The sequence below is a fragment of the Mercenaria mercenaria genome, chromosome 10 (assembly GCF_021730395.1).
Source record: "Mercenaria mercenaria strain notata chromosome 10, MADL_Memer_1, whole genome shotgun sequence".
Lineage (NCBI taxonomy): Eukaryota > Metazoa > Mollusca > Bivalvia > Venerida > Veneridae > Mercenaria > Mercenaria mercenaria.
In genome coordinates, this window is record NC_069370.1 from 65,919,838 (window position 1) to 65,946,949 (window position 27,112).

Consider the following 27,112-nt stretch of genomic DNA (forward strand, 5'->3'; position numbering starts at 1 on the left):
AATGGTGAGATTTTAAAAGCGCTTGACTGTCTGGAAGTGGGGCCTGTTTAAACAGTTCTTTTTTCGGAATTCAATGCTTATATCAGTATACTGGCACTTGTTTTGTAGAGTAATATAAGTAATATACACGCTATCATTACAAAAACAACAAAACAAGTGTCAGTATACTAATATAAACATTGAATTCCGAAAAAAGACTGCCTAAATGGGACCCACTTTCGGACAGTCAAACGCCTTCAAAAAGTCACCATTTTCAAAGAACTGTCACACATGTTAGTTTTGATTCATTTGCAATCGCATGCGAGTGTTGAAATTTCACATAATTAAGTGGAACACAGTTTTCAGCAATTGTTTATTTTTATTTCTTTACAAATTGCATTCATTTTCAAAGGGGGACAATTTTTTCAGAATATTTTCAGTACGGGACAGTACGGCAGAACATGTGATGGTTAAGTAGAATATAGGTAACGATGTTATTCGTTTATAAAATATTTCTGTGTTTTGGTGATATACTCCTAAACCTTAAGTATGGTTTTCTTTACAATGACCATATCCAAAAACTATTAGTGATTCTTGATCAGCATTTGAAGACATGTAAGCTTCAATGTCAACAGAATTTTATATGACATATATTACAGTACCTAACAAAGCAAAACCTAAAAGAAATCAACATTTTTGCATTGATTTGTATCTGCAATGGTCTTTGATTAAAATGACCACAGAGTGTCCTTACACAAACATATAGTAGAATGCATCCCAGTTTAGTGAAGCAATCGTGTATTTTATTGTATGGTTAAAAATAGAACATGTGGAGTAATGTTCAGAAATCTGTTTAGTATCAGTGTCCTTGACCTCAGTCCTGTTCTTTTAACCTTATCAAAGATGAGAAGTCCTTCCATTGTACCTACATACCAAATATCTGATAGGCTGGTCAAAAAATGAGGTTAATATGACCAATAGTATGATCATTAGAAGGACGGAGAGGCAACATATTAATTCTTTGAAGTGTCCAGGAACTATGAGAATGTTATTTAATTGTTAATATCGCCCCATTCAGTGTAAAATATTTTCCTTGATAGAAACTCCTCATACAAAAAGATGTATATGTGTCAATACTAATGGTACACCCTGTATGTGCATTTTTTGGAAATAAAAGTACTTTCCCCCCAATGCATCAGAAAAATATTAACACATAATGTTGATTATTGATATATACACATATTCCATGAATATGCACGGGGGGCCAAAGTCATGCCATTTGAAAATGAAATTGTATAATTGTATAAGAAATATAAGGGGAAAGTACTCAGACAAAACGTTTCAAAGTCAAATTTTAACAATTTTTTGTGAATGAAGACATTGTGGTGTCGTTTTTATTCATTATCATGGTCATATTTTTCTTTCAATAGAAGTTTAGTAGAAATTTTATTTTTAAGGCTACTTTAGGAGAATGGTAATTGAAATCACCAATTTCCTTAGTAAAGTGCATAAACTGAATCTTTTCAATAGATAATACATTTCTAGTAATTTGGGATGACAGACAAACAATTAAAGCTGTAGAGAGTTATTTTAAGTCCTCTTTATTCAAGGGAACTTATCTGTTTATAGATGAAAATTGTTGTGTGAACGCTATTTCTCAATTTTAATTCTATCTGTCTTTTTTCATAGAAGAGGAAAAGTAACCTGTCTCTGTACCCGCAATACATGATATCACAATAATGCATATAACAGTCTTAAATGTTTTCATATTTCTAGATTTCTGTCTGATGAATATATACAGACAGCAAATATTTTTCTCATCAGCTTAAACTTATTTCAACTTGTGAAATTCTTTGGTAAAATATTGTGCTTGTTGATAAATTTCACTTAAAAGAAATGTCATATTTTCTGCTGAGCATTTTTATTATATGTACATTTTTCGTTTCCAATCGCCGATCACTGACTAATTGTCCCCTCCAATCCGATTGTAGTATTTATTTATGATTTCTCCATGCCTAGGGGTAAAAAACTTAGATGCATGCTCATCATATCTTACTTAGCCGCTACTTGAAAACTGTATTTCTAGTTCCATTTTAAGGACAGTGCATGTTTAATTGATTGAATCGAACAGTCTGCTATTAATGTATTTGACTGATACGTTACTTTTGGGATTTTATTCAGTTTTGCAGTGTCTTTAAGGAGCAATTAAAGCAGTCATTTCCAATAAACGTATGTCTTAGAGTAGTGATTTATTAGAAAGACAAAACCATATTTTGAATGAATATGTCTTTTTATCTACGAAAAGTAAGCTATGATTCATGCAATATAGGTTATTGCATCAATAAGAATCAATAGTTGTTTTTGAGCTGACTACATAATAACCTTTACAAAAATATTTAATTGCTTCAATAAATTAAAAAAAAAAGCGTAAATATGTGACTGCCTGAATGCATCTTTTTTTGAAAGAGACATTTAGGTTTACTTTTAGTGTACATTTTGTATAATTTTAAGTATTTTCGACTTCTGTCACTATAAATTTTGCATTACTTTATGTTTTAAATTATTAAAGTGTAAAGTAACCAATACAACCTCTATAAATCAAGTATTCAATAATTACTAAAACGATATAAATTTGATTGCCATGCAATCTGATCAAAATAATCTCAATAACGCTACGCATGAGGATCTGACAGTGACCCGTCGGAGGCCACCTTCTTACGACCTTTCCACTAACCAATCAACGCTTTGTTTCCAGGTTTTTGAAAGTGAATGTAGAAATAAACAAGAGGGTCACGATGACTCTGGATCGCTCACCTGAGTTATATGAGCTACATGTTTCAAATTTCAAACTGATGATTTTTAGAAATTTTTTGGAAGATTTTCCGATGTACAATCAAGTAACCACTGGGGCGGGGTTTTTTTTACAATTTTACCCTGTGAGTCATGATTTGAACAAATTTTGTAGAAGTCTACTAGGCAATGTTACATATCAAATATCTAAGATCTAGGCCTTCTGGTTTATTTTTAACAAATTTATGAAGATTTCCCTATGTACAATCAAGTAACCCCTGGGGCGGGGTCAATTTGACCCTGGGGGATCAAGATTAGAACAAATTTTGTAGAGGTCTACTAGGCAATGCTACATGTCAAATATCTAAGCTCCTGGCCTTTTGGTTTATTTTTAGAAAATTTTGAAGATTTTTCTACGTACAATCAAGTAACCCCATTAGTCCAGTAAAAATATAAAATTTAGGGGAAAAAATTTGCACAGAAATGATATTTGGCATGTGTGATCTATAACATATCAGGAATGACATATCAAAAATCTACCAAAATCCAATGATGCAAACACCCTATTTTTGGGGTAAAATGTTGAAAAAATTAAACAAAAGTCCGAATATTTGGAATTCCATCATAACTTATTATATACTTATCTAAACATGTCAGAATTTTAAAGGATATAAGCAGAGTCTATTACCAGTCACCGAAAATTATATTTGAAACAATATATATCCAATATGGCTGCCAAATCCAATATGGCCGCCATAACTTAAGGGAATTTCTGGAATTGATTCATAGTATGTTTTATACTGCAATTGAATGTGTCAAACATCCATATGATAACAGAAAAGTAAAATAACGTTCATTAGACATAATCCCTTAAGCATTTTAATCCAATATTACAAATATCCAATATGACTGCCTTATTTCCAATATGGCCGCCTAAAACAACATGATAACCAACAGTTTCAGCATTATCTTTATGAAATGGTTAACAAGTACCCTTATAGAAACAGAAAGGTAGTGGCTAGCAAGCCAAGCTGCTACCTATCACTTCTTCTTTTTATAGCAAGAACTTGTAGCAGGTGGTAGCGAATATCTGCTATGTACCTGCTACCTACTCACTACTAGAAGAGAGCTCCCACTTTCGATTTTAGGAACCTGCTAGCATAGACAGAAGGTAGCGACAAAGCGATTTTGGTGGCACATTAAGTCTAATATGACAGTAGCTACCTGCTACCATAGCCATAGAGTAGCATTTAATATGATTTCATTGTGTAGGCCCCCTAACGTTTATCATAATATCAAAATGTCTGTGGAAATGAAATGTTCAGTGCTCAGGACATGTGATGTAGTTGCCCGATACAAATTTATAAAATGTAGAAATAAAGTATATTCTGATTTACTCAAGAGAGCATTTTTTTTCTAATTTTCACGCAGGTAAGAGTCTCTCTTATTGTTAGTTTCTATAAAAATCTCAGAAAGTTAAAAAAATAATTGTCCAGATTTAATTCAAGATGGCGCTGTCATTTTTCATTCAGATATTCCAGGAGCTGATGAATTTTCAAATCCATAAAATATAAATTTATTTATTTTTTGCTTCAGGAATCAATTTTACAAAACAAGAGATGAGGTATATATAGAAAAACATACAACTGTCTTTTGATACCAATGTTATCAGGTCTCGGCAGCACATATCAACCTCGACCTGATAACATTGATATCAAACGACAGTTGCCTGTTATTTTCTATATATCAATATACCATCGTTACTTGCCTTTTGATATATCAATACAAACTTTTCTATCAATGACAGTCCTATGAAATAAAATCTTGATCTACTCATAATTATGTCTCCAAATATCAAATCACCTGGCCAAGTGGACCAATCATCGACGAGCAGCATCGCTCCACTTCCAGACTCAATTGAATCTACATGTATTCTGTAACACCAATTGAAATCAAAGGCAATCTTGAGTAGAAAGTGACTGCATTATACTTATATCTGTTTGTTAACCATCTTCCGCCCCTAATAGCAGTGTCGGCTCCAGTATAGCGAAGGCAATTTTCGCTATATTGGTGTCAGAAGTGGGATGAATGCAGCATTCATATTGTCTAAAGCACACATGGAACTAGGAGAAAAGTTAGATACATAGTATCTGCATTATTGTACAGAACACATTGAGCGCTAGAAACAGGGGTGACTACAGTATCCATTCTTTCTAGGGCATCCAAAGAAACGGTAGTAAGGTATCTGATTCATGGCTTAAGGCATATGGGGTGCTAGCGTTTGTGATAGTGCATATGGCGAAGGAAGGGTGGTAAAGTATCGTATTTGTAACACTGTCCAAATCATATGGGTGCTAGACTGGAGGGTAACTACGGTATCCACATTATCTATATTGCACGTGGCATTGAACAAAATAGTAGATACAGTATTTGTATTACTGACTAGATTGTTTTAGATGTTGGATTTAAGGGTTGATACGGTGACCGTATTTTCTAAACTGCAAGGGACGCTCCGAGAAAGGCTTAAAAGTACAGTATCTGCACTAACACACATAGTTCTAAGATTATGAGTGGATACAGTCTCTTAATGATCTCCAGTACTAATCAACTTGTTGGGAATAAATATGGTGTTATTCCTACCAGGCCTACTAGCATTAGTAGTGTCAGCAATATTCCTCCCACCATCATCTGATACAGTCATCAAGCTGGTTACCGGTCAATGTACTGCTCCTCTGCGGAGTCTCATCACTGATTTCCTCAAGACTAGAGTCTGGACACAATAAAGAACTAACACCCCCAGAGCTATTGCCTGTTATCGCCCCCCCCCCACCACCCCTCATTTCACTACATCTACAAAAATAATAGCTTAGAAATCAGTGCTTGTTTGATTATTTCTGAAGAAATAAAAGGTAACACACTTGCAGAATATCTCCTGGTAGATAGGTTGGTAGACTAATTCAGAAATATCTGTTTGCTGAGAAACAGTGTTTCCTGAATGTTAAATGTTTAGCAGACACCATGATTACAAATCGTCACCTCAACGCAAGAAGTGGATAACGGCATTGACTTAAAGAAGAACTTATTGACTTTTTGCACTAAGGTGACGAAATGTACAGGAAGTAACTATGTAAGTTAGACATGGAAATTCAATAAAAGAATTCATTCTTACCCGCATGCTTACTTGCCGAAGTGTGTATTTCAGGGCCATAGTAACGGGGGCGGGGGCCGATTTTGGTAATTATCCTAGCAATTTTTAACAGCGAGGTCCCCCCCCCCGTCCCCCCGCATCTAAAATTGCTTCCTACGGTCCTGTATTTGACTTTAAAAGAAAGTTCATAGAGTTATTCTTTGAATTAAAGAAATTAATAGGGTTCCAACCCTTTTCTTCCAAATCCGATACACAAATTTAAAACGAAAATATTTGCAACACAGTTAAAGTACTTTAAAATGCACTATAAAATGGTTTCAATTGTATTGCTGTGTATCTTTTTATACATGCAATGTTAAGAAGTCATTAAAAACAATATACAAGGTAAGTTTCAACATTTTTAAGCTTCAAAATTCCAATTTACTCATATATATATGCGTATAATCAGTATTCCAGAAAATCGCGATTTTAGATACAGTTTCCAGCTTTTTGCCCAAAAAGTCATATTTTGCGTACTTAGATTATGGTAGATTTTTCACTGTTGACTCACCACATGTAGAACATGAAAACAGAGAAACCATTTCTGTGCAATCTTTTTCCTTTATTTGCATTTTTGACACTAGATTTACTGGACTACATGGGGCGGGGTCAATTTGACCCCGGTGGTCATGATTTGAACAAATTTTGTAGAAGTTTACTAGGCAATGCTACATGTCAAATATCTAAGATCTAGGCCTTCTGGTTTATTTTTAGAAAACTTTTGAAGATTTTCCTATGTAAAATCAAGTGACCCCTGGGGCGGGGCCAATGTTATCACGGGTTCATGATTTGAACAAAGTTTGTAGAAGTCTACTAGGCAATGTTACATAGGATGTGTTCTATCTTAAGAGGATAAAGACTACACAGAAAGTTTGAAAGATTGACAAACAAGTAAAGGCTTATTTACATCAAGACAATAAAAACAAGGTGATGAAATATGATGATGATATTGACAATATCTCATATCAAATATCTAAGATCTAGGCTTTCTGGTTTATATTTAGCAAATTTATGAAGATTTCCTTATATACAATCAAGTAACCCCTGGGGTGGGGTCAATTTGACCCTCGGGTGTCAAGATCTGAACAAATTTTGTAGAGGTCCACTAGGCAATGTTACATGTAAATATCTAAGCTCTAGGCCTTCTGGTTTATTTTTAGCAAATTTTGAAGATTTTTCTATGTACAATCAAGTAACCCCATGGGGCGGGGGTCAATTTGAACCCGGAGGTCATGATTTGAACAAATTTTGTAGAAGTCTACTAGGCAATGCTACATGTCAAATATCTGAGATCTAGGCCTTCTGGTTTATTTTTAGAAAAATTTTTGAAGATTTTCCTATGTAAAATCAAGTGACCCCTGGGGCAGGGTCAATTTTGACCCCGGGGGTCATGATTTGAACAAATTTTGTAGAGGTCCACTAGGCAATGCTACATGTCAAATATCTTAGCTCTAGGCCTTCTGGTTTATTTTTTCAAAAATTTTGAAGATTTTCCTATAAAAATCTATGTAAAATCAAGTGACCCCTAGGGCAAGGTCAGTTTTGACCCCGGGGTCATGATTTGAACAACTTTAGTAGAGGTCTACTAGGCAATGCTACATGTCAAATATCTAAGCTCTAGGGCTTCTGGTTTTTGAGAAGAAGATTTTTTTGTTAAATTTACGGAAACGTTTATGGGCCTCGTAATGTCGTGTAAGATAACGCAGATATCGACATATTTTCGCGAGAAATCAACATATTATCACAACAAGTCGTTATATTTTATTGACATATTGCATTCGTTTTTTCAATGTTTAATCATTTTTTCTCGAGATCCGCGTAAGCTGTAATGATATCTCGATATATTATGTCGATATAAACCATCCATTTCTTGATTTTCTAACGCAAATTCTCGACTTAACCCGACTATATGTATACAAAGTCAATTCAATGACAGTGAGCAGGGGTGTAGGAGAGGTGTGTTTGGTTAGGATTCAGTATGTATGCGTGGATCAGGGGTCTCGTCAAGCAGATTATACGAATACACAATAAACATAAACATAAAATAAAAATGTGTAGTATCTCTATAAAAATGCGGTTTCACTGTATAGGCAGTTTATGAGTACTTAGGCACCAAATTTTTGCTCGGCGGATCATTTGCCTTTCTATAAAGAGACTCGGCAGAGCTGCTAGTAATAGCAAGACTAAAAATTTATTTCTGGTTTACGGCAATTTGTTAGTGCCTTAATGCTACTCGTTGACAGATAGTGTGAAGCAGAGAATAACTTCATACACAGTTTGGATTGTCTGTGAACAAATAACATATCACTAGCACATAACACATTTTTATCAATCTTTTCTGAGTGCACGTTCTTTCCAAAAAAGGAACAACTAACAAATTAAACAGATAAAGAAAATTAGAGAAAAAACAGTCTCACAGTAAAATATCCACAGTTTTACTTTCACAACAGACGTCCGTCAGGTGTTGTAAAAGTTAAACAATTCTTCGATTTTTTTTCTATTTTTATGGATTTCATGAACACCAAGACACTTTTATATTAAAAAACAAAAATGTTTTTCATAAAGTAGATCTAGGTTAAACATGGATTTCGTAATAAAAAGTAAATATTCAAATTAAAAAAAAAATACAATGACTATGTTTTATGAATGTATTTTATTAAAGAACGTTCGAAAATAACAACTCTTTCTTAAACTAAAAATATAAACAAGTTTTAATATTTTTATGAAGTACATCTAGAATACTGTCGGATTTCTTAAAAAAGGTGATTAAGGGAAATAAATAAATAAAATGTTGAGTTTTTTACGAAGTAGATTAAGACTGCTTGGGTTTCCTAAAATATCTGTTGCATTGCATTTGACGGACCAATGCGTTTGTAAGACTATCTGCTATCTATGTCATCTCACATGGATTAGGAACTTACATACTATAAGTTGTCAGCTTGAATAGTGTATACTTTTTCATCGATAATTTCTACATATTTTATTCATTACAGGAAATATGGAACTTGTTCTTTTTTTGTGTACATTCATATATCTTTTGTGTGTTGTCAGAATTCAAAGAAATTATGGTAACGTTACTGTTGTTTTTAGGAACCGCTTTTTTTAACACATCGCGCTCCCGAAAATTGCAAACTAAGTGCTGATTTATAGTTGTAAAAGTACAGTCTAACCTGCCCTACGGTCACTTTATATTGGTGGTAAGCCAGGCTTCTAGGAACAGGGTCAGTGCAACAATTCCCGAAATAATTTCCAAAATTGCGTTTATTATACTGATTAAACTTCCAGCTAGTAGATTTGGCTTACTAGCATGGTGTTGGAAATGTCCACCCAATATGAAAATACTTGGTACGGGCCTGTAAACCCAAATTTCATATTTCAAAAGAGAGCAATTACTATATATTACGAGAACTCACTTTAGTAAATCAAGAAAGGGTCATTTCATATCGTCATAATATGTCGAAATATCTTTATAGCTTACGCGGATCTCGAGAAAAAAATAATTAAACATTGCAAAAATGAATGCAATATGTCAATAAAATATATCGACTTGTTGTGGTAATATGTTGATTTCTCGCGAAAATATGTCGATATTTGCGTTATCTAAAGCGACATTGCGAGGCCCATAAACGTTTCCGTATAAATTACATTGGATCAACAGTGTTCCATCTGTGCTATTTATAGATATCAAAATGGCAGCTCTGGGCACTAAATAAAAATATATCGAGATATTATGGTAAAATTATTTCTAGGAAACTTTTCAGAAAAGTTCGAAATATCAATATTTCTTTTTCTAGATAATACATGGCAGTTGTGGGCACTTACGCAAAAAGTTTTGAGATAATAATGTAAATTATCGCAATAATATTTGCAGAAAACTTCCGACTATTGAGAAAATCTTTTCAGAAAACTTCGCTTTATCACGATAATTCTTTTAATTATCGCGATAGCTACCTAGCTTTCTCGTGGCAGAAATATGCCACCATGAAGGTAAACTGCAACGTTTGTATCGGAGTTGAGTGTGTTACGTCATTTTTATGCAATGCCATGATTTGACATATTCAAACGTTCATCATGCTATACATAAAATGCAGTCGGTTAGTGTTTTAATTAATTAAGTATTGTTACTATATTCTATAAAGATATAAAACGTCTTGTATTAAAACGTAAAATAACTCTATAACAATCGCATAGTATCAGCTTACAGTTTTCGGATCACTTTAATCAGGTGCAATTTTAAAATGAGTCATACGGTTATATGTTTTATTGGAGTGAACATAAGAATAAAAGGTAATTATCAACCACACAATTTCATATAAGCTAAAATTTTAGTACATCCTGAAGAACTGAAAACCTCGACATTGTAGAACAACTGTGATCCAAACGTGCAGATATACCTTATCATGTAGAACTTAATTACCAGCATTTAAATATTTTGTGTCGAAATATAGAAACAGAATTGTGAACTGTCGTCAGGTTGTATGAAGGAGACCGCTATTATCAGTTTACACTTAAAAATGTTTAGAAAGAAAAACCTTACTTAAAGAAGAAAATGCATTCCTTTAATTTAAACAGGAATTTAAAAATAAATATAAAAAGTCCGTTATAAAGTTATATTTATTTGTTAATTAAGAACGTTACAGAAAACCAGTTCATATCAAACGTAATCTAACACGATTTAAGGAGGATTTATGCAAAGGCTTGAATATTTTCATTCAATCAAAGCTGTGTAAAAGAGTAAACCCATACTTTTTAGGAGAAATGTCCTTTATTCTATCTGAGTAACTAACATTTTACGTTATATTTAATGCTAAATAATAATCAAAATAATTTTTGATAAAAAATGTACTAAAATATGTAAGTACTTACGTTAGGCGTGCATCCTAATGACATACGTTTAAGGCATATACGGCAAGAAAGAAACCGTTAATCCAGTATTCGATTAAAATACGGAATATTGGTTTGGTAAGAAAACGCAAAGCTTTAAATGGTTATTGAAGAAATACTTTGTCCGCTGCCATCAAAACGTTCTAGAGCGTGAGCGGTATTGTCAAGTATTTGTAAAAGCTGTATGAAATTTTAAACGACTGAATTTGTCAACCTTATTTAGCTATTCAAATATTAATAGACTCATTAATGTACAAATATTAGTCTGTCTAGATCCACAATTAAGAAACAAATAACGCTGAAGTTTGATTATATTTCTTTAAAAACCATAACTAGTAATGAAGAATTTTCTCCTTTGAAGTTGTAAATAAATGTCTTACTTCCTCAATATACCGAAATGTATAAGAGTCAAACGCGTAAAATATCTGAGTCGTATCCGAAATGCATTAATTTTCACATTTTTCTCGCTATTTTCCTCTTAAATATTTGTACATAATTTATTTTTTCCAATACGCTTGGTGCCAAATGTTTTAACCTTATATCTGTAAAGTATATAGCGCGAGCCAGCTTCCAATATGACCACATTGCGTGAACACTAATGCGCCGACATATCTCCGATTACTGAGACACTATTGAAAATTATTTTGCTGTGCTGTTGGTATCTGGAAGATTTAACGCAGGTTGATTTGCTGTGTTAAACAAAACGGCAAAGCAATGAAAAAGTATTAATACATTTAGTCATTACTGGCCATAATCATTATGTTATGTGTAATAGACTTTATAATGTAAAATGTAATGTAGAAAGGAAATCATGCAGAAAAAATATATTTGACTGCGTATACAAAAATGAAGACTTTATTCAAAAACAGAGAACCTATAATTTTCCATAAGCACAAGTAATACAATGCGCGGAAACAGCAAATGTCAACCTTTAGCCTGCCAAATTTCTAAAATGAACCAGTCCATTATTCAGTTTTGGCAGTATCATCACTTATTATTCAAAGGGGTGTTCACTGAAACTTTACTAACTGAATAGCGAACAATGCAGAACATGATCAGGCTGATCTCGCAAAGGCCAAATCATTAGCCGGCAATTTCGATTGTATGATTCTGCGGACTGGGAGTGGGAGGGGGACGGGCTTCCCTTTTTTATGTTTCCTCAGTTTCCTTACATTAAACTGAGTCTACTATGATTCAATGCTGATGATTTAATGTTTATCTTTTCCTATGTTGTATCGTGTATTTCTTTTTTATGTAGAAGAAAATTTCACATAAACTTTAGGGTTAGTTTGTTTTATAACTTATATTATATTGTATTATATAAATACAAAACATATACAGAATAACTTTTGTCATTAAAATTAGTGTATCGTTTCAAGAATACTTACGAATATTCGTTTTCAACGAGAGCATAGTCTCTGAAACCGTTACAAATACATTTAACAGACATGTAAATACAAGATTGTTTTCTCGGGAAATTATAAACAAACCAATTTATACGCGTATTTTGCCTTTTCAAGTTATCAGAAGTACTGCTTACGGATGACTGAGCTATCTTTTAAGATACGCAATTTAAAACTCGTCTTTTCTGCAATAATTCAAAACTGTACTATTTAATCCCCCTTTTGCCCTCTCATTTGCCTTGCATTTACGCTACTTTTTGCATCCCCTCCCCCTTTACTTTTAGTAAGTTTTCGTGGCTCCTCCTTGTTTTGGCAATCCCAAGACGGTACTTGGTTGTTTTTTCCTACTTGTGTGGGTGCGTTTGTAAGCTTGTGAGTCTATAACGGTGCCCTACTATTTTCTTATGTGTTGCTTGTTGGTTTTCTATGTTTTTCAGTTGATCGTCGTTGTGTGTTTTTCTTTGGTACATGAGTGTCTACGCTATTGTGGTTTACGTTGTAGTGCGACTGTTTTTTTTTTAAAGAACCTGGCATTCCCTTGTATATTCGTCCTTGTTCAACATTCGGATTCCTTCCCCACCCCGACCCAATTTCGCCCCTTACCAATTCCTTCCCCTTTATCAATATTTAGCTTATATCAATATGTACTTGTTGGATGTTTGAAGCAACCCGTCTGAAATATTTTTCCATTAGTTTCTTTTTGTTGTTCTTTTGCTCAGAGTTTTAGATGTTTTTTGGCGTGATTTCTATGTCAGACCACGTATGACTGCCTTACACTAAATCAAAACGTTGACTGTTATTATGGTAACTAAATAACTCTAGTGTTGTACTGTGTTATCTAATTCTATTTATTTTTATAAGTACAATTGCTAGCAAACATGCTACTGGTTATAATGGTACCAGTTTTACTAAATTGTACATAACGTGAACAAAAAAGGTTCCAGTCAACTTATCCAGTGCACATCCATCATAATAATCTATATTGATTAATACTGAGTGCAGCCTCAAGGTTTAAATAACAACATTTATTACTAGAAATTGTGGGGACAGCTGCAAATAACCGTGTCTATAGAATTGCATAACATTAAAATATATAGACCTTCAAGCATGAGACGCCATAAACATATGTTTGCATTACACATGATTAAAATAGTATGTAACTTGCCGGCTAACTGGTGTGAATATTTCGTAATAACAAAACCTTACGACTTTTATTTATGTCTGAACATTTGCAATGTATAAAGGTAATAATAACTTACATTAAATGTATACATAACATTTCCTTAACTTAATGCAAACACCTTGCGAACGGTATGTTCTTAAATACATTTTTAATTAACCACAGCAGAATAATGGTTTTATACATGATTTACGTTGAAAAAAATACAAATGTCTACCTTTTTCACAAAGTGAAATGGATTTTAGCTGTGTTTTGAAACTTTAAAATACACAGAAAAAGAGACCGGCTTAATAAAAAAGCTTAACAGGCCCTATGGCTGACAGAAAAAGTTGTGAAAACACATGATTTCAGGCATGGTGTACAGTTATACAATATCATTATTGTCAGAATGATTTTAACGAAGTTAAAGTAGGTGTAAGAGTAGGTCACTAGGTTGTGATTGGTCTGTAACAGGCATTTTTGCGATATATTACCGTATTTATTGCATTTTCTTACATCCATTACATTACATTTCGTTACAACACAGTACAGTACAAAGACCTTTAGTTACACATATATCGCAGACTGATGCACTACATAGATCTATATTGTATAAATTTCTCCAACAATCTGTCAGATTTCTTATATAAACACACACGACGTAACCTACACATTATGCAGCGATAGAAAACTAGGCGGTAACACTTTACCCACTGCATGCCATAATAACCAATTTAATTATTAAACAGGAATATTTCCCTTCACTGATTAACCAGGAGTACATTTGTTATTTTGATATCTCGTGGGACGCTAAATGAACGCTCCACAAGCAAACTCTAAAATCATCTAGTTAGTTCTAATCATTGCTGATGTACCTCCATCCGGAAGAATATTTGATAGAATCATATCCACCAATATTTTTGTTAAAAAAATCCATCCGTGGAATTTTGTGCATCGAGTATAAAATAACGGGCGAATATTATCAATAAAACTCGAAGAAATATATCACATGCTCAGACCACCAAAAAAATAGCGCTTTTTGTGCTTGGGTTATTAAATTACTGGGTAACATGAGATAATATTTAAATAAGGAAAAAGAAGAAGTTGCATCAAGCATGTACATAAACTGTAATAACAACAACAATTTACGTTCTCTATATTTGCAAAATTTGAGTAAAGGTACACTAAGTTACACAGTAAACGTTTCATATTATATATGCTAATTGGGTAAAGGTACATACTACATAGTACAAGTTCTATATCATATTTGCAAAAGTTGACTTAAGTTACACAGTAAACGTTTTATATTATATTCGCTAATTGGGTAAAGGTACATAGTACAAGTTTTATGTTATACTCGTAAACTTAGTGAAGGTACAAAATACACGATTTATATTATATTAACAATTGGGGTAAAGGTATAAGTACACGTTCTATATCAGATTTGCAAACTGAGTAAGTGTACACAGTACAAGTTTTATATTATTTTCGCTAATTGAGTAAAGGTACACAGAACATGTTTTACTTTATATTCACAAATTGAGAAAAAGGTTCACAGTACACGTTTTATTTCATATTTGAGGTTTATAAACGTGATACAAAAGAAGCCTACATACAGGTATCGATATAATGTGGAGAATGGCAAACAATTAAGCCAAAATCATGTTAGGCTTTTAACAAATTGTAGGAGGAACGTCTTGGTCACGACGAAGAAATAAAAAAAACATACTAACAAATTAAACTATGACGAGTTGTTGGAATTTGTTTTATTTAAACTGAACTTTGGTGTAGAAAACACGGGATATAACATTTATAAACGAATTCGAGACATCCACTTTAGCAGTATCTAGGAGATGTTTGTAAAAATAGAAATATTCGCAATGCAGGCTGTATTCACGTGAAAACTAATCATTCGAAGGCCATACTTATGTTAGATTTTAGATAAGATCGATCAATTTCTTGTCTGAAGCTTTTATGTTTGACGGCCTGATTTTAACATGGTTTTATGTTAGTGTAAACTCATTACCCTTGGAAGTTCACAGCTAACGGCAGCGCGTCAGCTATTCAGAGTATTATATACAAGTGAAATTTTATAAAATTTTAAGATTACTTGTTTTAATAATCATCCATTTCACGGAACCCTACACTCAAAATGTTTTTTCAATGGGAATGCTGGATAAATGTAAAAACTATTTTTCTAAAAGTATGAAAATTGCTGCAATATGCAGCAAAAAGAAACTCTGCGCAAAATAAAGCAGTGCATATAGTACTGATAGAAAAGGAGGTGATATAACGCTGGTGTCTTTGTTGCAGACCCTAGGAAAACAGACAGTCTGATGGGTTTTCATGAATGTTGGACAAAGAGGCTTGAAAGGGAAAATAATCTGGCTATTTAGATTACAAATTGGCATAATTCAACCTTGAACTATAATGCCATACAAAAGTTAAATTAAGGACATAAATAACGTCCATGGTAAAATTAACAATATTTTATGAAAAAATACTTGGAATACATGTCAGGATTTGATATTTTATTCGTATGTTTGCGAAAGTTACAATTTAAATTTTTTAAATGTTAAACTATAAAACCCTTAAAAAGTTTAGAATAATAAGTGTTTATAAACTACACCTGAAATGACGATAAGTAACTCTAAAAACGACTTTTAAAGAATTAATACTTAAAATACCAAGGACGTAAATTATCTTCCTCAAATAACTGTATAAATATGTGGATCACCTTTTTATTATTTTAAGAAATGTACACTTAAAACAGAATGGCTCGGACAATTAACACCCTCAAGCCTATCTGGTTTTTGACATTTGTATCATTAAGAATTATTTGAAAGGTCCTCTTAAGAAATTTTGTCGGAGGATAAAATCAGTAACTATGTCTTAAATAACAAATTGGTTATTTGGGTTTTGCGATTACAAAATGCGACCCGAAACATTTGCACAGCTACTGTCAATATTATTACGCAAATTACGCAAACGGTAATTATTGCATCACACTGAACAAAGTTTTTGGATACGCTTACATATAAAACATACATTTGGGAATCCATCAGTATGTGCTTTAGAAATGCACATTCACATGTTTTAGAGTTTATGGATGACAATTATTTCTTTTTGGCACATTCATCAAAAGGAAAGAATTTCCAAGTGATGTCCGACAAAAAACTTTTCTGCTCTTTGATTTCTTTTCTTGTCTTAAAAAGCTTATCTTTGTCGTTTGTATTTTTTAAGTTTATGTCACTATTATGTGTCAGGCCAGACCTTCAAAAAGTTTGCAAATCGAATGGACAAAATTGTCTTTTACAACATAGATTGCACTGACAATAAGCCATCACAAATTACCCTATCTAGGCATAGACACTGCTGATCAATATATTTATACTTTTACTTATTCTGTCTATACAGTGTTACAACACCTGCTCTTAGATATGACATTTTGTTACAAGCAGAAAAATAACATTTTTCCCGTCATATACCGAGAGGTGCTTCACTTTTTTATCGTATAACAAGCTGACAAAACATCTGCTGCAATGATTTATAGGTAAACCACAGACGAATATATTATACTTGTTGGAAAACAAATTATTATGCAATGCCTAAACCTGTTGCATTTTTTATTTCTTATTTCCCAGTCAATTGTGACAGTGCAAGATGCAGTTTGTTATTACACGTTAGATCAGACATGATGTCTTTGATTAAAACGTTCAAAGGTAAGAAGTAACTTAAAAAGTTGTCAGATAAAATTCTGTCTTCCATAAGATAATAATCATTATTATAAAAGTAGGCTTTCAGTCGTATTTAAACAGCAAAGGCATGACATTAAATCATCAGAAGCGTCTGTTTGCCGTCTCTAACTCTCTGGCATCTTGTTGCATCTTTTGGTTGAAGATGTATATTTTATAAATGTGTTTGATTTTGTTATACTATTCATCCTTAAACCTTTACGCATGAAAAAACAAGAACATATTATAGAGACGGGCGGTATCTTTCATAATTATGTTTATAAATTTCTCTCACATTTTTACTAATTTGTTGTTAAAAAGTGTCAATGTTTCAGCGAAGTCAAGTTTATTTTCATTTTATTATCATAACCTAATTTTTTACAAAAATACTCATAAACGTAGTGCTTTTACAAAACGTAAACATACCGTGAGAGAAGGAAATTGACTTTTGAGTGATGTATGTTCAAATATTAAAAAAACACAGATTTATTCCAAAGATTGGGAAAGTAAATATATTTCTTTCACAATCGTTTCTTGCCTGAAAACGAAATCCGCTCGTTATTCACAATATACAATGTGAGAAATATTGATACATAATTGAGCCGCGCCATGAGAAAATCAACATAGTGGCTTTGCGACCAGCATAGATCCAGACCAGCCTTCGCATCCGCGCAGTCTGGTCAGGATCCATGCTGTTCGCTTTCAAAGCCTATTGCAATTAGAGAAACCGTTAGCGAACAGCATGGATCCTGACCAGACTGCGCGGATGCGCAGGCTGGTCTGGATCCATGCTTGTCGCAAAGCCACTATGTTGGTTTTCTCATGGAGCAGCTCATATATCGAGGGGGCGTTAAAGGTTTCGTCAAGAGTTGAATATATCATATAAGAAAGTAACTAAAACTACTTTATCTCTGATTTTCATGGTTGAGAAATCCCATGTAGTCATACCTCGGTAGGCTGGACATTCAGTGAAAAAAGCAACAGTAAAAATCGAAGTGCAAACAGTTTCATATTTTATATTCATGTAGGTGGTTAGACTAAATATGATTTGCTTTATTACATTTCTTAGTTTGGAAAACGTTTCTATACACATACCTACTTTCAATGGATAAAAACATTTAACAAATGCCCACTTAGCAAACTCGCCAGTTTTGATACTACCGACTTTAATATCCCTGACCATGTTAAAACGCATTTTAATTATCCTATTTGTATAAATATGTAAATATAATGCACTGCTTTAAATAATTACAGTTAATAATAACAGTTTTGGATTAAACTTGTCTTTGTAAACATTTCAAAAATCAGTAACTTACATCAATAAAGTTATTTTAAATCTGTTTTGTTCACACATTCACTTTTATACGAAAACAGACATCAAAGCAACACCTCAAAATCACATCAAACATTCCAATCCTGAAAATGTACACTAAACACTTTCGAACCACAAATACTGAAATAAAGCTGGATAAAGTTTTGGGTACATGAAGATTGTCAGTGTTTGCTTAAAACAAATAAATGATGATCAATACAGATACATGTTGTCTGTATCGTAGGCAGTATTAACATAAAGGCCAAACCTTAATCAATTATCCAACACCACTTTCTAAATGAGTAACGGTTATGGTTATTCACGCGAATAACATGAAATGAGAAATGAGATCACACAAAAATCGAAATCTTGTTTGTTTTGTTGGTAACCTTCTAATGTTTCATGTCATTTTACCACTTTTTTCCGTATGTCCTTAAATATCCTGTTGTAATATCCTAATAATCCCTTTTCGAATAATGTTAATGATAACTTAACACTTATGTCAGATGCAGAGACAGTTAAGTATAAGCAAGACATTTTCATAGCATACTGGTCTTGAACAGAGATGTTTATTGTGTTTTCGCTGTTCAAAAATAAACCCTGACAAATCTTTAGAGCGATCACTTCGGATTTGTAAACATGTCTAAAAGCCCAATTCTTTTCACAAGTGCAACAGTTTTTGAATATTTCCTTACTCACGTTTCTCAAATTAAAGTATAACAGGATGCTAATTTTCTAAATACTTGCTGATTGGGTAATTTTTGCGTATCTTTCTTTAGCCATTGCTTGGTTTTGAGGTTTAGCAGTATATCACAAAATCAGAGAAATGAACAAAATCTTTACAAACAGCCTATCTGTCCTATACAATACATTTTTTTACTGTTCTGTCTCGTAGCACTGGATACTTAAAATATTCTAAAAGAGTTGTCCCCCCTTTAAAACAATGCCATTTGTAAAGAAAGTAAAATAAACAATTGTCAAAAACGATGTTTAACCTAGTTATGTAAGGCTTATGCATTAAGACATTATTGCAAATGCATCAAAACGAAGACATGCAACAGCTTTTAAAAAATGGCGAGTTTTTAAAGACGTTGAACTGTCCAGAAGTGTGGTCCCTTCATGCAGTCCCTTTCCGGAATTTAATATATATGTGAGTACATTGGCAATGGTTTTGTAGAATAATATAAATGTTTTATATGTTGTTTATTTTTCATGTAAAACAATTCTTTCTTTATTGTTTTGGTGATGTTCGAACTTTTTTCCCCGAAACATGTGCCTAAGTCTTAAATTCGCAAAAATTTGAGTACATGTGTCCCTTTATGCAGTCCCTTTCCGGAATTTAATATATATGTGAATACATTGGCAATGGTTTTGTAGAATAATATAAATGTTTTATATGTTGTTTATTTTTCATGTAAAACAATTCTTTCTTTATTGTTTTGGTGATGTTCGAACTTTTTTCCTCGAAACATGGGCCTAAGTCTTAAATTCGCAAAAATTTGAGCGCATGGTGAAGATTAATATTCACGGATATTTGAGAAACTATATTTTGGCAGTGGAATTATTTGCGAATGTCAGCGAAACTATAAACATTACAAATACTACACGATGTACAGTATGCACACATCTTTACCATCTCTTCAACTTACTTTTTTTGAAGCAATTATGCTCTATTTTACTCTTTTAAGAAACCTCATTAAAAACAGTATATTAAGATAATGCTACAGCTATCTTTTGTGTATTCCGATATTAATTACAGTTTTGTTATGCTACATTGGTTTGTCTCTAATCAGGGCAATGGGAAGACAAACAAGACGTGATACTAACAAACTACTGTTTAGATTGTATACGTTTAACTATTATCTCTTCAAGTATATGGTTTCCGATTTCAGCTGGTCAGTCACAAATAATAGCTGTGCTGGTATGTGCTGGTATTGCTGTATAAATTTCGGCATCCAGGAGAAACAGTTATTATTGTCCGCCAGTGGTTAAAAGAGGACCATTGAGTAATCACCCACACGTTCATCGAAACCAATAATTAAATCATTTTGCTTGAGAAAGATTTGAAATCCGAATTTACGTTTGAATATACTTCCAGGAAGAAGGAATATCTATCGATGTACATGTAAGTAGACATTATTATTATTTCAAAGTATAAAAGAATTGATTTTAATAACGTAAATTAGAAATTAATCTAAACTCTTGAAATTAACAAGGTAATACATCAACATAATGTGTTAGTTAGTCTTCATACAAATAATTATATGTATAGGCATTTGCAATTCCAATTAAAAGGAGAAGATCCAATCTGTAGCATTTCAGGCATGCAGAATCAATGAGGTGTCAGTGTCAATGGCCGTAGCCATACTGACTTCAGTTGTGAGATGTCAGGTACCCTCTGTCACGATTGCTTTGTCAGGAAGGACAGTGGGAGCGATACAAAATACCAACGTTACTTATGTTATCAATTATATTCATCTCACAATATAATACAACACGCACACCCGACAAATACTAATTTAACAAAACAGAATAAGTTGGGCTGATAACCCCTGTGAACTGTGTATAGTTGTTTTACAAATTGCTGATCCTGTGGTAATTATGGCAGATCCAAATCAGATTTGCAACACATTAACAACATTGAAAATATACCTAAGAAGTTGGGTATTCAATTTAGAATAAATGTAGATGTATTTGCGGCCTACAACAACTATTTATAATGGTAAAGTTATTGAATATTTGACAATTATTTTAATTTTATTCTAGATCTTGATTATATGTGATATCTTGTCCTTAATAATAAACTCGTGGAAGAAAATGTTTTAAAAGCAATTAACATTTTATTAAGCAATATGAATATATTTCTTTCAGATCCGTATGAAGTACTTCAGTTGCTTGATGTATTTGTTGGTTAAATATTCAATTATACTTGCCCAGTCAATAAAAGTAACATACAAGATAATATAAAGAAAACCAAACGTTTTAACTGAACCAAAATTTACTGAATTAATTCTTCCCAATCACTGTGGTTGTATCCTGAGCCTTTAAATGCACCTTTAAATAATGTGGGGTGTGGAACAGCGAGCAAATACCTCTTTTTCTGCTTTTTAGTTTTTGTGTGTGTGTGTTGTTTTTTTTTTTTTTTTGTCTTTATCTGTTTTTGTTTCTTTGGTTGTATTGTTTAAAATCATTTACACTCATTAAGTTCTTACTTCTTTTTTTATCGCTTGCTTTACTAAATGCTTTTTTTCTCTCTCTTACTCATTTGGTTTAAATATTACACATAAATTACGAACTATGAACTGAACATTTTGTTACTAAACTTTGTTAGGGAAGGGCCTTCATTAATGTTGGTAAAACTTGTGGCCCGGCCCATTTGCTTCAAACACGGTGCACAATCACGTGCCTCGTGACGTTTCAACTGGGGTATCACGCAAAGCAGAATTCGCAAACAAAACAGTGTTTTTGAAGGTAAAATTTTTAAAGATATACTTTCGTAAAATGAAACCTAACTGGTACAAGTCCTTATATCAATGCGTACCTCCGGTGATATAACATATGTCCGTGTCTGTTTTAGTTTTGTTGGTAACCTGGACAAACCGCAATGCTTCCACAGCAAGCATATTTTCAAATGGCTTGAAAACCAAACCCACGCAACTGTTCCTTGATAAATGACCAATTTGTTGTCACCGCTGCGTTCTGTTTGATATCTAAGATCATTTTGGTAGGATTTTCGCTCAAAACTTGGCATATTTCTGGATCGATCGCAGAACTCGAAAATTGTCCGTTCTAAAGTCCAAAAGCTCTCACAGAAAGCACTATTTTAAATCGCTATTTTCTCGTTCCTCTCGTTGAATGCAATGTCTCAATTATCGCAGGTTACGTTTTCCCCCACCAACGCAATATTTTTTAAAGTTTACTGCACGTGCAGCCACTTACTTAAGACAAATGCTTTCACATCAAGCAAAAATCATTAGTGGACAGTTTAACCTCTTTCTACTGCTAATTTTGCCAGGAAGATAAAGCAAAATGATTCCTATTTGACATAGAGTCCTTTCCAAATTGGATTTCAAATGAATTTAGTTGTATCGAGACAACACTTGAATAATCAAAAGATATAACGCAAATACTAAATTTGCTGTTAACACGTGGTCAATACCACAGGAGAGTCATGGAAGGCACGTGCAGTTTTCCAGCCAAAATGATTTAAGAAACGTCTGCTTTCCGTTCCATTATGAAATCCTGTATGGCGTATAAGATTCTCCGATATTTACGCATATTTAAGTTGTGTTCATTCGTTTAGGCTGGCCCCTTACAATTTACGCCCACGTTCAACCAAATATTCGGAAAATCTGCTGGTCAGGTGACGAAAGTATATAGAAGATCTATATTGATCTAGTATAATTTCTACAGAAATACGGTTTTGCAAAAGTCCTGTTGAGCCAACTGCATTATTTTAAAGTTTACATGTATTATACCCCGACACCGACTAGGCTTGTCATTTTATTGGACATGGTTTATTGAAAATAAGTCACTAGGTTTTAGAATATCACGAGGTACATGTTTTAGTAAACATATTTCATTGTATTTCTATAAAATGGCTAAAATGCGAAATTAACACATTGTGATCATTTTTGGCCATATACTACCTTAACGAATAACAGAAATTTATAAGACGGATAATGCTTCGGAAACGGTATCGCAAGTCACAATTTTTACTACATCGTAATACAGCTGCCTTTGTCAATAATAGTTTAAAGCAAAAAAAATACACATCCTTAATAATCCTTATTGATTTTGGCAATATAACCAAACAATACGACAGACAAAACACGTGCGCAACAGCTTTAATACGCTTTGCCCAGAAAGAGTGTGTGGGGGTGCGTGCGTGCGTGCGTGTGTGTGTGTGTGTGTGTGTTTAACGTCTTTTTCAACAATTTTTCAGTCATATAAACGACGGTGTCTACTTGTAGCAATAAGCACAATGCCCAACTTTATAGTAATGCCTCACTGGAATATCACGCCGTAGACACGTGGCATGATACCCCACCCGGTCACATTATACTGACACCGGGCTGACCAGTCCTAGCACTATCCCCTTAATACTGAGCGCCAAGCGAGGAAGCTGCTAGTACCATTTTTTACGTCTTTGGTATGACGCGGCCGGAGATCGAACCCACGACCTCCCGCACTCGAAACAATAAGAGTGTAAACACTGCAGAAAGAGTGTAAACACTGCAGTCAGAAAATTTGCTGTTTTATAAACCGAGGACTGTCGGGGATCATTATGATGCGGGTTTCCTAGCAACTTTAAAAATTGTTTTAATATAAAAACGTTTCTGAATAGGCTAGTGCTTTCACAAATATATAGAAATTCCTGTCTATGGATGACGATGATAATTATGTTACTACTGTGGTTTTTAATCACACTACGTCGCCACCGGATAATGAAATATGTACATGTGACTAATAAACATGCGAATCAGGAAAATTCTGTACAATTGTTTTACTATATTGTTTTTGTATTAGCAAAGAAAAATTCGACTAGTTTTAAGGAAAAGTGATTTCTATTAAGAGAATTTTTCTCAATTCAAGCACGTTTTTGTTTCAGCTTCGTTTTCATTATTGGAACTCTCGTTAGTTGTAAGTGTACTCTATTTCTTTTCCTGGTTTAGTTTTGGTAAGTATGTAACGACCATTACATTGAAGTATAGAAATTATTGTTCGAAATATCGACATTACATAAAACGGTTTTGCGGAACTATCATACATGAAGAAGAATGTTGAATAGTAGAATAGTTTTTCAAGAAAATTAATGATAATCGTGATACGTCTGCCTGTTTAGTTGTCATATAAGAAACAAAATGATATGGAAACACAGAGGACTCGATCCTACAACTACGAGATGGATCTAAAGTTAACAAATAAATGTATTTTATTGTTTTTTAAGGATTATCTTTATTTAGGTTCGCACCCCGAAAATTAATAACGGACACATACGGAATATTCATGAGTACCAGATTAATGCATTATAAACGCCACGTGCCAGTTGAATCATTGCGGGAAAATGGAAGATTCAATCGGTCTCCACGGATTTTATCGACATTTTACACAAGTGCGAGATACAGTAAATAATTGGTGGCTGATTCCATAAGAATAATTTTACTTTATCTTCTTGGCAAAATTAACAAATGAAAAATGGTTAAACTGGTGCTTGATGTGAAAGCATGTTTTTGAGTTACCCATATTTTCTTGAAAATATCACTATCCACGTAAAGTAAACTATAAAAAATATTGCGTTGGTGGGGGAAAACGTAACCTGCGTTAATTGCGGCATTGCACTCAATGAGAGGAACGAGAAAATAGCGATTTAAAATAGTGCTTTCTGTGAGAGCTTTTGGACTTACGAACGGACAATTTTCGAGTTCGGCGATCGATCCAGAAATACGCCATTTTCTTAGCGAAAATCCTACCAAAATGATCTTAGATATCAAACAGAACGCAGCGGTGACAACAAATTGGTCGTTTATCAAGGAACAGTCGCTTAGGTTTAGTTTTCAAGCCATTTGAGAATACGCTTGCTCTGGAAGCATTGCGGTTTGTCCAGGTTACCGGCAAAACTAAAGCAGACTCGGACAAATGTTATATCACTGGAGGTACGCATTGATATAAGGACTTGCACCAGCTAGGTGTCCTTTTACAAAAATATATCTTTAAAAACTTTACCTTCAAAAACACTGTTTTGTTTACGAATTCTGCTTGGCTTGATACCCCAGTTGAAACGTCACATGTCACGTGATTGTGCACCGTGTTAAACAAAATACATGTTGGATGGGGACCTCGTCTCGTCAAGGTAAACATTTATGCCAAATAAAAGAAATTGCTCAAAGCATGTCAAACTTACGGCTCGAACGGGCTATAAAAGGCCTTTGAATTCTTTGATGAGACCTTGATCATTAACATATAAATTATATAGGGTTTGCATACAACACTACGTCCCATTCAGGTTTATCATTTTAGCCAAAAATAAATATTTCATGCACACCAAATTCACGGCCCGAACAAGCTGTAAAATGGCCATTAACCCCTAAAATGTGACCTTGACCTTTTAGATAGAAGGATGTTTGTAAATCTCCATTATTGAACTTAGAGTTTGCTTAATAGAAGCGATTGCTCCATGCATACAAATACTTGGCACGACAAATCTACATTATTGCTTCAGTCACACTGACTTTTGATTGCGCGCGAGTCTTCTCATTGAAGAAACATTCATACCAAATATATATTCCAGCACTCATTATTGTTTGAAAACAACACCAGCGAACAGCACACACGTTTTAACGCATATACACGAAGCTTTTGACGAGCACAAGCAGGCTCGATAAATATACCATGTACCTGTCCAACTATTACATCAGTCTAGAATACAACTGAATGTTTACACAACAAAAGTGCCTTAGTATTCAGACAATCAGTTGTGTAGATATAGTATCATTTTTTCTGCGTTCTTGAATATTATTGTAACAATATTATATTCGACACCAAAATAAATCAATACTTACATTTGACGTATATCCAGATTGCATAGGTTTAAAGCATTTGACTAATTTACAGTTAATTGTATTATAATAAATCCGATGCCCAGTTAAAATTCAAAATATTGAAATGTTTTGGTACTGATTAATCTCAAGCATCAATAGTGGATATCAATTGAAAATATCAAGTCCAACTAGATATCAAAGCTGTTTAAAGAAATGTTAAAGGGAAGTTATCTATTTCAGTTTGTTACAAAAGCCAGCACTAGGATATTAGTGGTTTACTTTTTTCAACGTTCTCGCAGTAAAATGGGATCTTTATAGATTACCACTTCACTACTGCAAATAAAATCTAAAGCATCTCCATTGCCTGAATAAAACGTTGGCAAGATCTTCAGCTGGATCTGATTCCCTTTCCGAGATTAGAAAAACTCACTGTATAACAACATCTTTGTTTTATCCAAAATGATTTTTTTATAATTTCGTCTTACAATTTCCTTTTGAACAGTTCATCTTTTCATTTAAACCATTATCGTCTTAGTTTTCTCGTTCTTAAATATAATTAATTCCCTACCCTAACAATTACATACACAAGATATCTTCCAATAATTACCGCAAGTAGTGAAATCAGATGCGCCTGTATATATGCGCCTGTATATCTACAACCACACTGTAATATATTGAGAAAAAAGTCATTGAGCATTTATTGGAGACTGTTAATACAGGCAGAGTTTCCATTGGTCCAGTGCCTATCTATTGTATTACTGGCGGGCTTAATGGTCAGCATGTTCTATGATGTGTTCTACGTCATTACAATAAACAGATCCTATAACAGACATTCCGGTACGTGTAATATACCAGTACACATTATTTCATAGGTTTGTAATGCCTCGGGATAGTTTCTCATACTTCCCTGTCATAAACACACATTTTTATTTATTCAAATATGCAATATAGGTTACAGCAAAGATAATTTGAGCATTTCGTAAGGAACAGACTGAGCCTATACCAAATTCAGCTTGGTCAATAAGAGAAAATCATGGCTAATTTACAAAAAGCAGGACCAGTGCGTGAAAACAGGTTTAAATATGGATCCCAGCATTTGTTGAATTCAAGGTCTAGTTCAGTG

General features: G+C 33.5%; 1 protein-coding gene across 2 annotated transcripts in view; it reads right to left on the reverse strand.

The window, feature by feature from the left end:
- Positions 1–26,640, reverse strand: part of LOC123560236 (probable G-protein coupled receptor 139) — a 44,589-nt gene extending 17,949 nt beyond the window's left edge. The window contains exon 1 of one of the 2 annotated variants that reach the window (XM_045352474.2): positions 26,011–26,640. In XM_045352474.2, coding sequence (XP_045208409.1) covers positions 26,011–26,034 — 24 coding nt within the window. In that variant the 5' untranslated portion in view covers positions 26,035–26,640. Of the gene's footprint in view, positions 1–10,822; positions 11,409–26,010 lie in introns of those variants that run through there. The other variant, XM_045352473.2, reaches the window with a different exon arrangement.
- Positions 26,641–27,112: the final 472 nt, after the last annotated feature.